The following is a 12,459-nucleotide window of genomic DNA, read 5'->3' as shown; positions in this document are numbered from 1 at the left end:
CACATCCTCAGGCAGGACACACTACACCGCCGGGGCAGCCGCTGGTATACCCGGCCGCTGGGCAGAAGATCCACGACACTCTGTCTGCGCCAGGCCACGCCACACCCCGTCCCGGGTAGGCACGGACGGCTTCCGACCCCGGCGACGAGCTGAGCAGGCCAGGAAACCAAGCCGAGTTCAGAGGCGGGTGCACTACACCCCCACGTCCCAATCCGGGCGCAAACACCACCTGCTGTCCCCCCAGCGGGACCCAACCGCTCAGCCGAATGCGTAGGCCGGCCCACCCGCTAGACACGGGGCCGCCCGCGGGGTCCGCTCTCACCTTGTCGCCAATGTAATGCTCCGTAGGGCCTTCGTAGCATGAGGAAATCACGGGACAACCCTGGGACATGCGGTCGGGGCTTCAACCGACTTCTAGGGGGGGTGGGGGCAAGGCAGGCCTAACCACTAACGGCAGAGCTGCAATAAGGGACGTCTACTCAGGTACTCCGTTCGTGCCATCAGCCACGTGCGCTGACGTCACCCTTTATTATATACTCCCTGGTCCGCGCCCGGCCCAGGGAGTTGACTGCGCTACAAAAAATTGCAGTGGCCGGGTGGCTCACTACAGAGGGGTGCCATGACAAAGATGAAAGAAGGTCCTGTGTGTAGAGAGTTGGGAAACGTTTTGGAAACACATACTTTTTAGGAGAGCACTAAAAACTGAAATCCACACCAGCATGCATACATTGTATGTTATAAGTATTTATATAACGCTTAAAACCGGTGAAGTGCTAATGCTACAGAATTGAGAATGCCCTTGCCAAGGTCACCAGGGCAGCCAGGTCCAAAAGCACCTCTGGACCATACTAAAACTGTGAAAACGTGCTACACAAATGCGCTTATATTTTCTGAGTTAACAGAAAAGGCCAACAGATTACTGCTCTCACAAGTGATGCTTTAGACTTTAGTGCGTTATGTTTCTTTGGGAGGAATGGGTACAAAAGAAGAAAAGAAAAAGCTGTCCCGAAGACAGTGCAGTGACAAACTACAGAAACAAAGAGAAAAGTCTAAATCTAACTGAAACATATGTTGAATTAAGTGCTCAAGGCCACTGGCTGCAAATCCCGCCCACATCCAGCCACGCCCCTTCTTCTCATCTGCCTGTGAATCAATGCCTCAATTAATATTTCACCGGGTCTGACTTTTTCACTAAGTTCTCACGAGGGCGAATCCCGCCAGTGACACATATTAAGACTTCAGCCGCAACGGTGACAGCCGAGGCAGCGGCTGTGCACAGATGGATGGGCGGTGCCTAACCAGGAAGGAATGAGTGACCTACTGCGAGTGACGCAACGCTGCACCAATCACATGTCTCGGCGTGGCTGTGGGCGGGGCTACCTGTCTTTCCTGTTTCCTTTTCATGCTCTGCTGCCCCTGATGCCCTGTTGTGGGGTGAGAAGCAGACAGCTCCAGAGACATGTCCCCCTCAGCATGCTTCCTGCTACTCCTGGCCCCCTCTTGCGTCCTCTGCGGTGAGTACGGCACAGCGGTGCAGGCACTCGGCCTTTTTATTCTTTAGGTACCCATGCCCCTCCAAAGGTGCCAAGATACAACCCACCAGCTTGCCGGAAAGGAAGAAAGCCCATCGGTGTGTGGGAGGAATGAATCCCAGAGCTTTTGCTTTCAGTGGCTCGCTCGCTGTATGGTGTCTCTGTTGCAGTGTATGAGGGTGGAGGCAGGGAGGTGTCCAAGGTGCAGCGTGTCTTCACAACAGCCTTCTGCACCATGAGCAGCTTATTTCATCACCCAGTGATTGGAAGCGTCTTCATTGTCCCTGAATAGTTTACATGCACTTTGCTCGTCAGTGTGCAAGCTGCAGCATCATTGCATTCGCCTTCAGAATGCACTACAGTTGGGTGGTGACCTGTATGTATATTTAGTCAGTTACCGGTATTAGTTTATTTTCTACCATATGCTGGCGCTTGGTCTGTAGCTCGTGGATGTATTAACTTTGAGTCTGTAGTCTTTATCGGCAATTAGTCTGTTACGAACTTTTTGCACTGAGATTGCATCTTGGTTTGAAGGCTGCTGTGTTTTAAAAGGCTAATCTGGGGCAACTTCCTTAGGTGCTTCTCCCTAGGTAATCCTGGCCCATTTTGGTTTTGTGAATGCTTGGAGAGGAAGGAGGAAGACGTAATTTTGGACTTTATGTCGGAACGAATTTGGGAGGAAAAAGAGGTCTTTATTTTCTGGTTTCAAACGGATTCTGCAAATAGATTGACAGTGGAGGTTTGAACTAGTTTTTACTAGTAGGTGTCTGATTATGTCATGGCCTTAATGTAGGATGTCATGCAATTTTATGTATTTTCGTAGATTAGAAAAACTATCCGTTGCTATAAATACTTTAAGAATTGTTTGCCTCTACAACAATAGTTTTTTTGTGTTAGCAAATGAGATATGCCGCGTTCTGGAATATATATAGTATGATCTATTCTGGAAGGGACTGAGGTGATTCCGCTTCTAGCAACGGTCAGTGGTTGCCCTTCTTACTAGAAATATACTATGAGTTGCTGAGTGAATTTTATTTGTACCCGATTGCAGCATTTGGGAATAACACACTCACCACTTGGGGCATCTTGGCACTGAATAACAAATGTTTTTTGTTATCCAACGCATTGATACCCATTTTTCGACCTCGGAAGGTTGGAAGGCTTAGTAGACCCACCGGACTTGAACCTGCGACTATGAGGTCAAACACAGATCACTGGAGTGGATGTATTAGCCCGCTGAGCCCCAAACTCGGGTGGTTCTAGAAAACGTAAGACCTTCATCTGAATCCCTCCTTCTCTAGTTAACCAAATTGTGCAATGAGGAGCGAATTGCCTTGTCTCAATTATTAGGAGTGACTTTGTGCAATAATTTTGCAGTGTGTGCTATATCATTGAAATATGTTTGTTCTTTTTCTCTTCACAATTATATGGAGGTAGATTTACTTTTCTATTAATGATTTGGCAAGAAGCTTATCTTGATATTCCTAGTTGATTTACACAATCTTGTTGTCAGCATTATTACAACACTTGTATTATCTCCCAATACCCTATATTCGCTATATGTATCTATTAGTCTATAGATACAAGATAAATAGGCCCACATTATGAAGGACCTCTTCATTCCAAAGTGGCCTGTAAACCCAATTACTGACTCCATCAGAACCATGAGTTTCTGTGAGAACACTATGGATCTTCTTATTTCCACAGAAAATTTATCTGATGAGAGAAGCTGAAATCTCTGTGAAAAATCAGGTTGACGTGAGGAGTTACTAGTGTAATCGGAACCGGAATTACATATTTAACAGTAATTCCACATATTTAAGGGGCTCCTCAGGGTTCCTTCCACTTGTAATACCCTGGTAACTTTGCCCCTTAGGAGTTACTTGTACCCAAACTATTGGTGACTCTGCTTTAGCTAAAGTTTGCCAGGAGGATCACTCGGCCAATCAACATAAGGACATTACAGTGAGAGTCATACGTATAAATAAATTCCCCATGATTGTATTCGGTGTAAGAAGAGGAAATAAAGCTATACGGTAAGGCGAAAGGAAATTGCAGATTCCTTCTGGAGTGCTTGTGGCTTGTTCCTAGTCATAGGTAACATGGCCCAGTACCATGGGTTGCATTTAATACTGAGAATTTTTTAGAGGGCTGTGGTCCCTTACTCTACCCTTTACATTATCTACATAGTCTTAAGAGTTCTGTCATATAGACCATACAAACCGCATGAGAAGTAGAAGTGGCAGCCCACACATCATACCCGCACGCTAGCCTAGTCGCGACTGCACACAGATGGCACACTAAACACTAGGTACATATACACTCGGTCATTTGATGTCTCTCCTGTTTTGATTTATTATTTGCTGTTGTTAGATGTGGTTGAATTGTTATAAAAGATAATATCTAGTGACCGGACTCGGCATTTGCATGTATACCGCTCTGTTTGCTTATGAAACGTTATGTGATGCAATTCAGGAGTCCAAATATGAATAGCCTTGGTCTGGAAACATTGCTGTATTCATACATTACTGTTCACAGCCATGAAGAGGCGTACTAAACACTTCCACTCTGGCCCTCAATTGGAGATGACAGAATGTGCGGGCTGTAGGAGCCCAAGGCGACTTACAAACGCATGAGTAACCTTACACTGCAGACACGAATGACACTGAAACGGTGGGAAGGGAATGCCCTGATTTACATACATAGTGTTATAGAACAAGTGATGGTGTCGCCAAGGTGAAATGTAACAATGCTTGTAAACTACTGTACCAGGAAATAAAAAAATGTAACAAAGATATTTTTTTTTAAAAAAAGTTCTGTTGTATATCACTGTATGTGAACTTTGAATCTCAAACCTCATTTGTGTGTAGATGCTGGCTCTTTCGTGAATGCTCGATCCTTTAGCCGGTCAATATTCAAATATTCATGGAAATCTTTCACATTTGGTTTTGACAATGGCCAGTAATTACCAAACACTAGACTTGGAGCTTTTTGTTAGTATATCTGCCTAGCTCTGCCATGATTACTTAAAGCGAGCTCCTTGACTGCCGTACAGTTGCAAGATTGATCAGAAAGGACATCACTGAAGGTCCTTCACTCTTGAATTCATTGCATTTACAGTGGTGGATTCACTGAGGTTTGATGTGTCTGTTTGGAAATTAAACATTGACTTGGAGTATTGACATTACATCCTGAACAAAGGGCCGGTCAACCTTGAACAGTCACATTGACCATGCAGCTTGTCAGGATTTAACTTGCCTTTCTCTTGGTAGTTCTGCCGATTTTGAGTTTATTGGTCTTTTTCTTGCTACATACCTTTGCCTTGTGAATATGTGATTGTTGGGCAGGTTTCTCTGACGCTATCCATCCATTGCGCATTGTAGAAGCTTCAGCCTTTCTTTTCCTTTTTGTTTGACTTGCAGGACATGTGAACATTTGTATAGCGCTAGGAGCCCTGGAAACCTTTATCAGCTGCTTCAATCTCACATTTCATATTGGTTAATTAATGTATTTTTGGATAATTTAATAGACTGTTGATTTCATTCCACTTCAGAGTGCCATTGGGTATTGCGGAGAGGTAAGCGAAGATGTATGAGGTGAGACTGAAGATAGTAAAGATCATAGAACAGCCAGGGGATTTTTATAGCTTCCAAATATCCCATTGAGATTCCCATGTAGTGCACAACATTTTAATGTGTGAATATCCAACACCATTTTGCTAGTTTATAAACTGGATAGAAAGTCCCAATGTTCTGTACATAGAGGTAGATGGCTCCGAATAAATTGCCTCTGGTTTAAAAAAACAGAACTGGTTTCTGAGTCTGTCTATGTACAAAGACCATGCCTCGGTGTCGCTTTTCAAGGGTTCTCTATAGGGATCTTTGTGTCTGCTATTCAAACTTTGTTCATACTTTCATCTCTTAATACCATAATTTGATTAGTTCCTTTCCATCTCTTTTGACTCCAGTAGGGCTTTCCTAGATTTGTTGTCGGTAATAGGAAAATTCAGGGTCATAGTCAAAAGGAGATATCGCCGAATTAACCACACTTTATCGCTGCCAAAGTCGTGATAAATTTACCTCCCCGTTCACAAGCTGGTTCTAACAGCCCACCGCACCAGTTTACCCGCGATAGCAGGCGCAAAAAACATCGCCACAGAGGCCCCCCGCAACTATCGCTAATGAGATGCAGAGTGGGCGTACCCGTGCCAAAATCCGCGAAAACATCACACCTCAACATTCTCGACGACCAGCCAGATCTGCGATAAAAACACAAAACAGGCGATAAAGCGCGTTAGCACCAGGAAATCTACACCTGCTCTGACCTGGTGTAAAGTCAGACGGCTGCCTGCACCACAAAAGGGAGCACAGCCCAGGGCCACATCGGAAGGGCAACAGATGCCATGGAGCCACCCATCATGCGGCCCTGACACCCAAGAGGGCCACAACACCCACCACCACCACCCCTCCCTGGCACCCCCCTGACCAAAGACATGCCACAACAGCTACACCTAAACATGTCCCAAAAAATCCGCCTGACGTCGCACAATCGCAACTTGTGACATGCATGTGTTGACTCAGAAATGAGCAGCACACATTCACTTTCGAAGCAACAAATTAAACTTTATTAAAATTAACACTGAAATGAAATGAAGACACATGGCGCTCCCCTCGGGACAATCTGTAGGTCCCAGCCTGCAAGACAAAAAACATGATGAGAAGGTGTGTCCTGCGGACATCAAAAGGCAGAGAGAGTGAAAGAGAGTGAAAGGGGAGGACAGTGGCAGTGTCTCCCGACCCCGCTTGGTGCCAGGTAACGAATTTCAGAGCGGAGCAGTCTGAACAGCTAGCGGACGAATTTGTGTCACTGCGAAATTGATCTAATAATTTTAAAGTCACTTGCGCCGCTTTTAATTTGCCCACATACTTTAAACATCTTCACGCTGTGGAATTGATTGCTAATATTAATATAATCACTGATAGTGCACTTACGATCTCCCCCGAACTGTAAGGGGCTTTAGGGGCCAGTCCTTGTCTTTGCTTGGTGTTCCAGCCTACCCACCCTGGTCCGACTCGGTATCCAATACCGTTGAGCGGAGGGCGGGGTAGACAAGAGCAAGACACGCCCAGCAACCCCGGGACAGTCGAGCGGTTAGCGCTCTAGCAGCACTCCCCACAGGGCTATTTAGCCATTCGTCGGCCAAAGCGCGCAGCGGTTGCGCGCAGAGGGGCGCCATTGACGGCGCCGAAGACAAGCCAAAGACCTGCCCGTCTGCGCCCGTCCGCGACAGGACGGGGCCAGGGGCCATGGGGACTGTTACACCTGATTCACAAAGACTCCCTCCTAGGTGGATTTCCTATACTCCTCAGGTACTGCGGGGACTTAACTCAGAACCATTAAAGGGCTGCAGGTGTGGGGAATACCCTGACGTAGAAGGGCCATTTTCTTGCCTTCATTGCCACACTCAGTGTACCATACATATGCGGGACACTAACAGCACTGAATGTCCCAAACCAATCAATCTTGACATCAATATAGTTGCTGGAAGCAATCATACTCCCTTGGGGAGGAAAAACATCCTTTGTAATATAGGTCACTCTCCAAACACACTGCGGAGGTTTGGGACCTAATCTCTTCTAAGCAACCCGATTTGTGTTACCTTACGGAAACGTGGCTAAAACCACACTCTACCCCTGCCATAACCCTGGGAGTCCCAAATAACTATAAAATAGGCAGATTGGACCGCCCCACTAAAATAGGTGGCGGGATTGCTATTGTGCATAAACAAGAAATCAATATTTCGGTTTTAGAAGAATTAAGCACTCCAGAAGTTGAACTATTAATCTTTAAAATAATATTGTCCCCCAAAGAAAGTCAAAAGGGTGCCCTAGTATACCATCCTCCTGGACCATGCAATAATTTTTCCAGCTTGCTGATGGAGCTACTTGCCCCACATGTCATCAATGATAGCGACTTCATATTAGTAGGGGACTTCAATGTACATAGCGATAGGTTGGATTGCAGCGAGGCGCAATCTCTATTAACCGACCTGTCCTCACTAGGACTAATAAAACGTAACTGTGGGCCCACACATCAGGCAGGTCATACCCTGGACCTGATCTTATCCAACTTCTCGTCAGTCTCTTGTCTACCTGCAATACAGGTTAATTGGACTGATCATTTTATTGTTGAATTTTTTACTCCTCACTCCAAGCCCACCTCCTCACGCCCGATCTTACTACCGAGTGTACGTAGACAGTGGCACAAAGTTACCGATACCACCTTCAAGAAAAAGTTTAACTCCCCCTTCTTTTCCCCCCAAGAAAATATTGGAACCGCTATTAAAAAATTTGAAAGCTACTAAGGAAGCTATAGATAAGATTGCCCCTTTTGAAACAGTTCAAACCCAGACCGGCTAACAAACAAGAAATCTGGTTTTCTGACCACTTAAGGACACTAAAATTAACTGCTAGGAAACTAGAAAAGAGGTGGAGAACCTCCCACCTGGTAGAGGATAAGAAATAAATATTGGGATTCATTATCTATCTACCATAAAGCTATTCGCATTGCTCGCAAAACTTATATTGCATCACAAATCACAGCTGCAGGGAACTCTCCAAGGGCCCTGTACCAAATTTTACAAACCTTTGTCAAGCCAGTAGCATGTGAATCCTCTGAGTTAGCTTCTCAACAGCTATGTGATGAAATCTCCTGCTTCTTCACCAATAAAATAGATATAATTTATGATAAAATAGTTTGCGCCAATAGAGCAACTACTATAGATACGGCGCCCCTTGAGATGGATAACGAACTGAAGCAGGACAAAGGTACGTTAGATACCTTCCCTCTCATCTCTTTACAAGAAACTTCCTCATTAGTGTCACAGATCAAAAGTGGTAGTCCAGATGATACTATCCCAGCTAGGATAATGCCTGCCCTGACTGAACAGTTCTGCCCCGTGATTGAAAGACTGGTGAAACTTTCACTTAGCTCAGGCAACGTCCCCAGAGAATGGAAACGAGCCCTTGTTAGACCTATCAGGAAAAATACTACCATCCCATGGACCGAACTAGCTAATCTCAGGCCCATATCCTTATTACCATTTCTAGGGAAACTGATTAAAAAGCATGTAAACCACCATCTGTCCAGCTACATCGAACTTGCTGGCGGCCTGGACTATTCTCAGTCAGGGTTCAGGCCGAAACACAGCACGGAGTCCACCTTTCTGTCTGTCACTGATGATCTACATATGTACCAGGACAAGGGCTTCTCAGTGATCCTGGTTCTTTTAGATCTGTCTGCAGCGTTCGACACCGTGTCACACACCATCCTGACCGATCGGTTGTCGAACGCTGGCATCAAGGATAAAGCCCTTGACTGGTTAAAGAGCTTCCTATCCGATCGCTCCCTGAGAGTCACCATGGATACGTATCGTTCAGCGGAGGTAGAGATTTCAAAAGGGGTGCCACAGGGCTCCTGTTTAAGCCCAACCCTTTTTAACATCTATGTGGCACCCCTGGCAAGAGTGATGCGCATGTATGGTTTCATCCCAGTATCATATGCTGATGATACACAGCTCCTCTTCCCCTTTAAGACTCTCTCCGCTGATGTAAAGAGCTCTTTCTCTTCAGGCATGAAGGCAGTGGCACATTGGATGTCCTCCAGTTATCTTCAGTGCAACGTCAGCAAAACTGAGGTAATGCTGTTTGGAGAAGCTAAAATACTATGGACCCCTGATTGGTGGCCACACGACCTGGGAACAGTTCCCAAACCCAAACAGGTCGTGAAGAATTTAGGGATCCGATTGGATCAAGATTTGTCACTCAAACAGCATGTTAACTATATCTCAGGAATATGCTTCCACACCATTAGCCTGTTACGTAAAGTTTTCCCTCTACTACCTGACTCCTTTCGGAGAACTCTTGTTCAGGCTTTGGTTTTAAGTCGGATTGACTATTGTAATGGCCTGTTGCTTTTTGCCAACGAAGGCGTATTGGCCGAGCTTCAGGTCATTCAGAACACGGCAGCTCGCCTTGTCCTCAACGTCCCCCTGAGAACTGCTTCTAAGCCCCTCCTCGAGCAACTGCACTGGCTCTCAATCCGGCAGAGAACTAAATTTAAAATATGTTGTCTGATTCATAAATGTCTAAATGGACAAGGGCCCGCCTACCTGCTAAACAAATTTGTTCCCTATATTCCAACTCGATCGCTCCGGTCCAGCAACAATCCTCTCTTAGTGATCCCCTGTGCAAAAAAAGCCAGACATGGGAGCAAAGCACTATCAATTACAGGACCCACATTATGGAACAAACTCCCTCTGTCTTTGAGACAGTGTAAAGAACACCTCACTTTCAGGAGACACCTGAAAACTGTACGGTTCAGAAATGAGATCTAGCCCCATTCTTTCACACCTCTGTTTCGACCGGCTCCAAAAGCGCAGAGATACTCCACCAGGAGTCGATTTCAGCGCTATACAAACCAGCAAATAAATAAATAAAGAGAGTGAGAGAGAGAGAGAGAGAGACAGACAGACAGACAGACTGACACGCCGACACGCCCCTGTGCACCCAGGCCACACTGCTCACCTGCTGCCACCGGTGTGTCTCCAACCATATGCTGGTATGTATCGCAGTTTACCAGGTCACACATCTGAGTCAGAACCGACAGCTGAAACAGAGTCCAGATACATGACTGGCACAGTACACACACCTGCACAAGACAACATCGCCTGTCCGCCCATGCACACCCAGGTAGAGGCACCCCAACCCCTCCCATCGGAGCATGCCCGCCCATGCACACCCAGGCCTCACTGCTCACCTTCCGCCACCGGCGCGTAGACAGAAGGTCCAACCACGTGCCGCTGCAAGCCACAAGCCTGGGACCCGCGGACATGGCACCCTCCACACCATGTAGCCATGCTCCACAGGCCAACGGGTCTCACGTTTGGTGCTGGGTCTTGAGTACTCCATGGCAGAGGACATACCAGTGCACTCGGCACTATCGCAGGCTGCACACCCGTTCAGCCCAATGGGTGCCACTAACTCTGGGATCCCGGAAGCGACGCCACGTGGCGGCAGGCCCGCACTGCCCGCTGGCTGTGGTCTAGACTGTGGTCCAGCAGGGCACACTAAACCTGAGCTGTCCGGACTGCTGGGATGGGGCATCATCCGCAGCTTAAGGTGCCACTGACTCAGTGCACCCAAAGTCACTGTCCCGTGGCGGGGTGCCTGTGCCGGCCGCAATGCTCCTGGTGCCACTAACCCTGTGCAACCCCAGTCAGCGCCACGTGGCGGTAGGCCCGTGCCGTCCGCCAGGCCTCAGATGCCACTAACCCTGTGCAACCCCAGTCTGCGCCACGTGGCGGTAGGCCCGTGCAGCCCGCCCAGCCTCGGATGCCACCAACGATGTGCGCAACAAATCATGGGCCCTTTATGAATGAGAAGCTTGGAGCGGCCGTCATCCAGTCACCACCGGAAGAGGGGAATGTGACGTCGCCGGCCCCTTATGTTGGCGGAGTCACATGGCCTGTGATGCCAAAAAAAGCATAAAAATTGGCTTAGTGCCCGCCCATTACTTAACATTGGTTGGCTTCGATGTCCCTCAAGTTTCAAGCTAGCTCTTCCATTGCCACCTCCCGTAGCGGCTTCAGTATGTAAAGCCGAAGTGAAGACGTGGCTGATGGTTGTGTGGTTTTCTTTAACTTGGCATTCACGTGGATCGGTGAAGCAGATCTGAGATAATCGACTTTCCTGAACTTGCTGCTTAACAATTGTTCTTTGTACATAATTTGGCTCTGCGTTATATACATTTGGCACAATGACCTAGAAGTATAGTGGCTACGGTGTTTGAAATAGAAGACTTTAAAGCGTGCAGCTGAACAATCCTCCCTTACAGTTATCGGCTGTGCTTCATACTGGGCCGACTCTGACATGCGTGCTATAGTTGTGTTTTCCTATCTCCTAGTGTTTAAATGAAGATTGGGTTTAAAGTTAAATGCTTGTGACAGATGTCATACAAACTATAGCAAAATGTTTGCAGAAGAGGGAAAGAATGGAAGGGTGTCCTCGATTTGGCAGTGTTCAACAGGGGAAGAAGTGTTCAAATGAGGACTGATGCAGCAGGAAGGATTAGCAGAGGATGTACTCAGATGGAGGAATAGGTCTTTTTTTAAAACTCTAAATTACTTAGTTTTTGTACGTAGAAGTTGGATCGATGAACTGTTAACCTGAATTTCCTGAGTCTGACAATATCAAATATGTGTAAGTTACACAGTGGCTGTGGTCTATAATGACACTTATTTAATATTTGCCCTAATCAGAAAATTGTTGTGGAATTACAGCAGTATTTCTTTGGCGACAAATACTCATCCCATGCCCGAGGAAATATACCAGCCATACAATTTCCAGTTCAGATTACCCTTACATTAAGGAGGAGGACTTCGTTTTTATTTAATTGACATGCTGGGAATTGTCATAGAAAACGTTTCTATTCCTTAAACAAAGTTTTTTTGTTTTAAATTTTTCAAAAACCTTTATTGAACAAAGTTGCACAGCAAGGTTAACCATATCAAGACATTGTATACGAGCATACAGTATTATGCAGCAGAGGTTACCACATACACGTAACAAATAGAATCGATACAAAGAAGAAGTGTTGTGGCAGCACTGGGGAAATAGTCTGAGCTATGGGAAGAGGCCTATCGAGTGGGGGAGAGAAGCTAGTGGAGCAGAAGGGAGAGTGAGCGGGGAGCCAGCTACTCATTGACCATCACCGGCGGCCGCCGCAGGCAGAGCACCGGCGTGTAGCGCGGGGGAGGTCGCAGGGTTTAGAGTTACGACTTAAGAGGTAAGACACAAGTAGACCCCATATGTCAATTGGGTGAGATTTGGCCAGCATTAGGTCCCAGAATTCGGATAGGAGTGTCTGA

At 46.6% G+C, this 12,459-nt stretch overlaps 1 protein-coding gene across 1 annotated transcript in view; it reads left to right on the top strand.

Moving 5' to 3' along the window:
• Positions 1 to 1,362: 1,362 nt before the first annotated feature.
• Positions 1,363 to 12,459, top strand: part of PRADC1 (protease associated domain containing 1) — a 76,571-nt gene continuing 65,474 nt past the window's right edge. Inside the window, exon 1 of the mRNA XM_085642771.1 lies at positions 1,363 to 1,514. Coding sequence (XP_085498897.1) covers positions 1,460 to 1,514 — 55 coding nt within the window. The 5' untranslated portion in view covers positions 1,363 to 1,459. The remainder of the gene's footprint in view (positions 1,515 to 12,459) is intronic.

The sequence above is a fragment of the Triturus cristatus genome, chromosome 2_2 (genome assembly GCF_964204655.1).
Source record: "Triturus cristatus chromosome 2_2, aTriCri1.1, whole genome shotgun sequence".
Taxonomy (NCBI): domain Eukaryota; kingdom Metazoa; phylum Chordata; class Amphibia; order Caudata; family Salamandridae; genus Triturus; species Triturus cristatus.
This window is presented reverse-complemented; position numbering and strand designations above follow the sequence as displayed.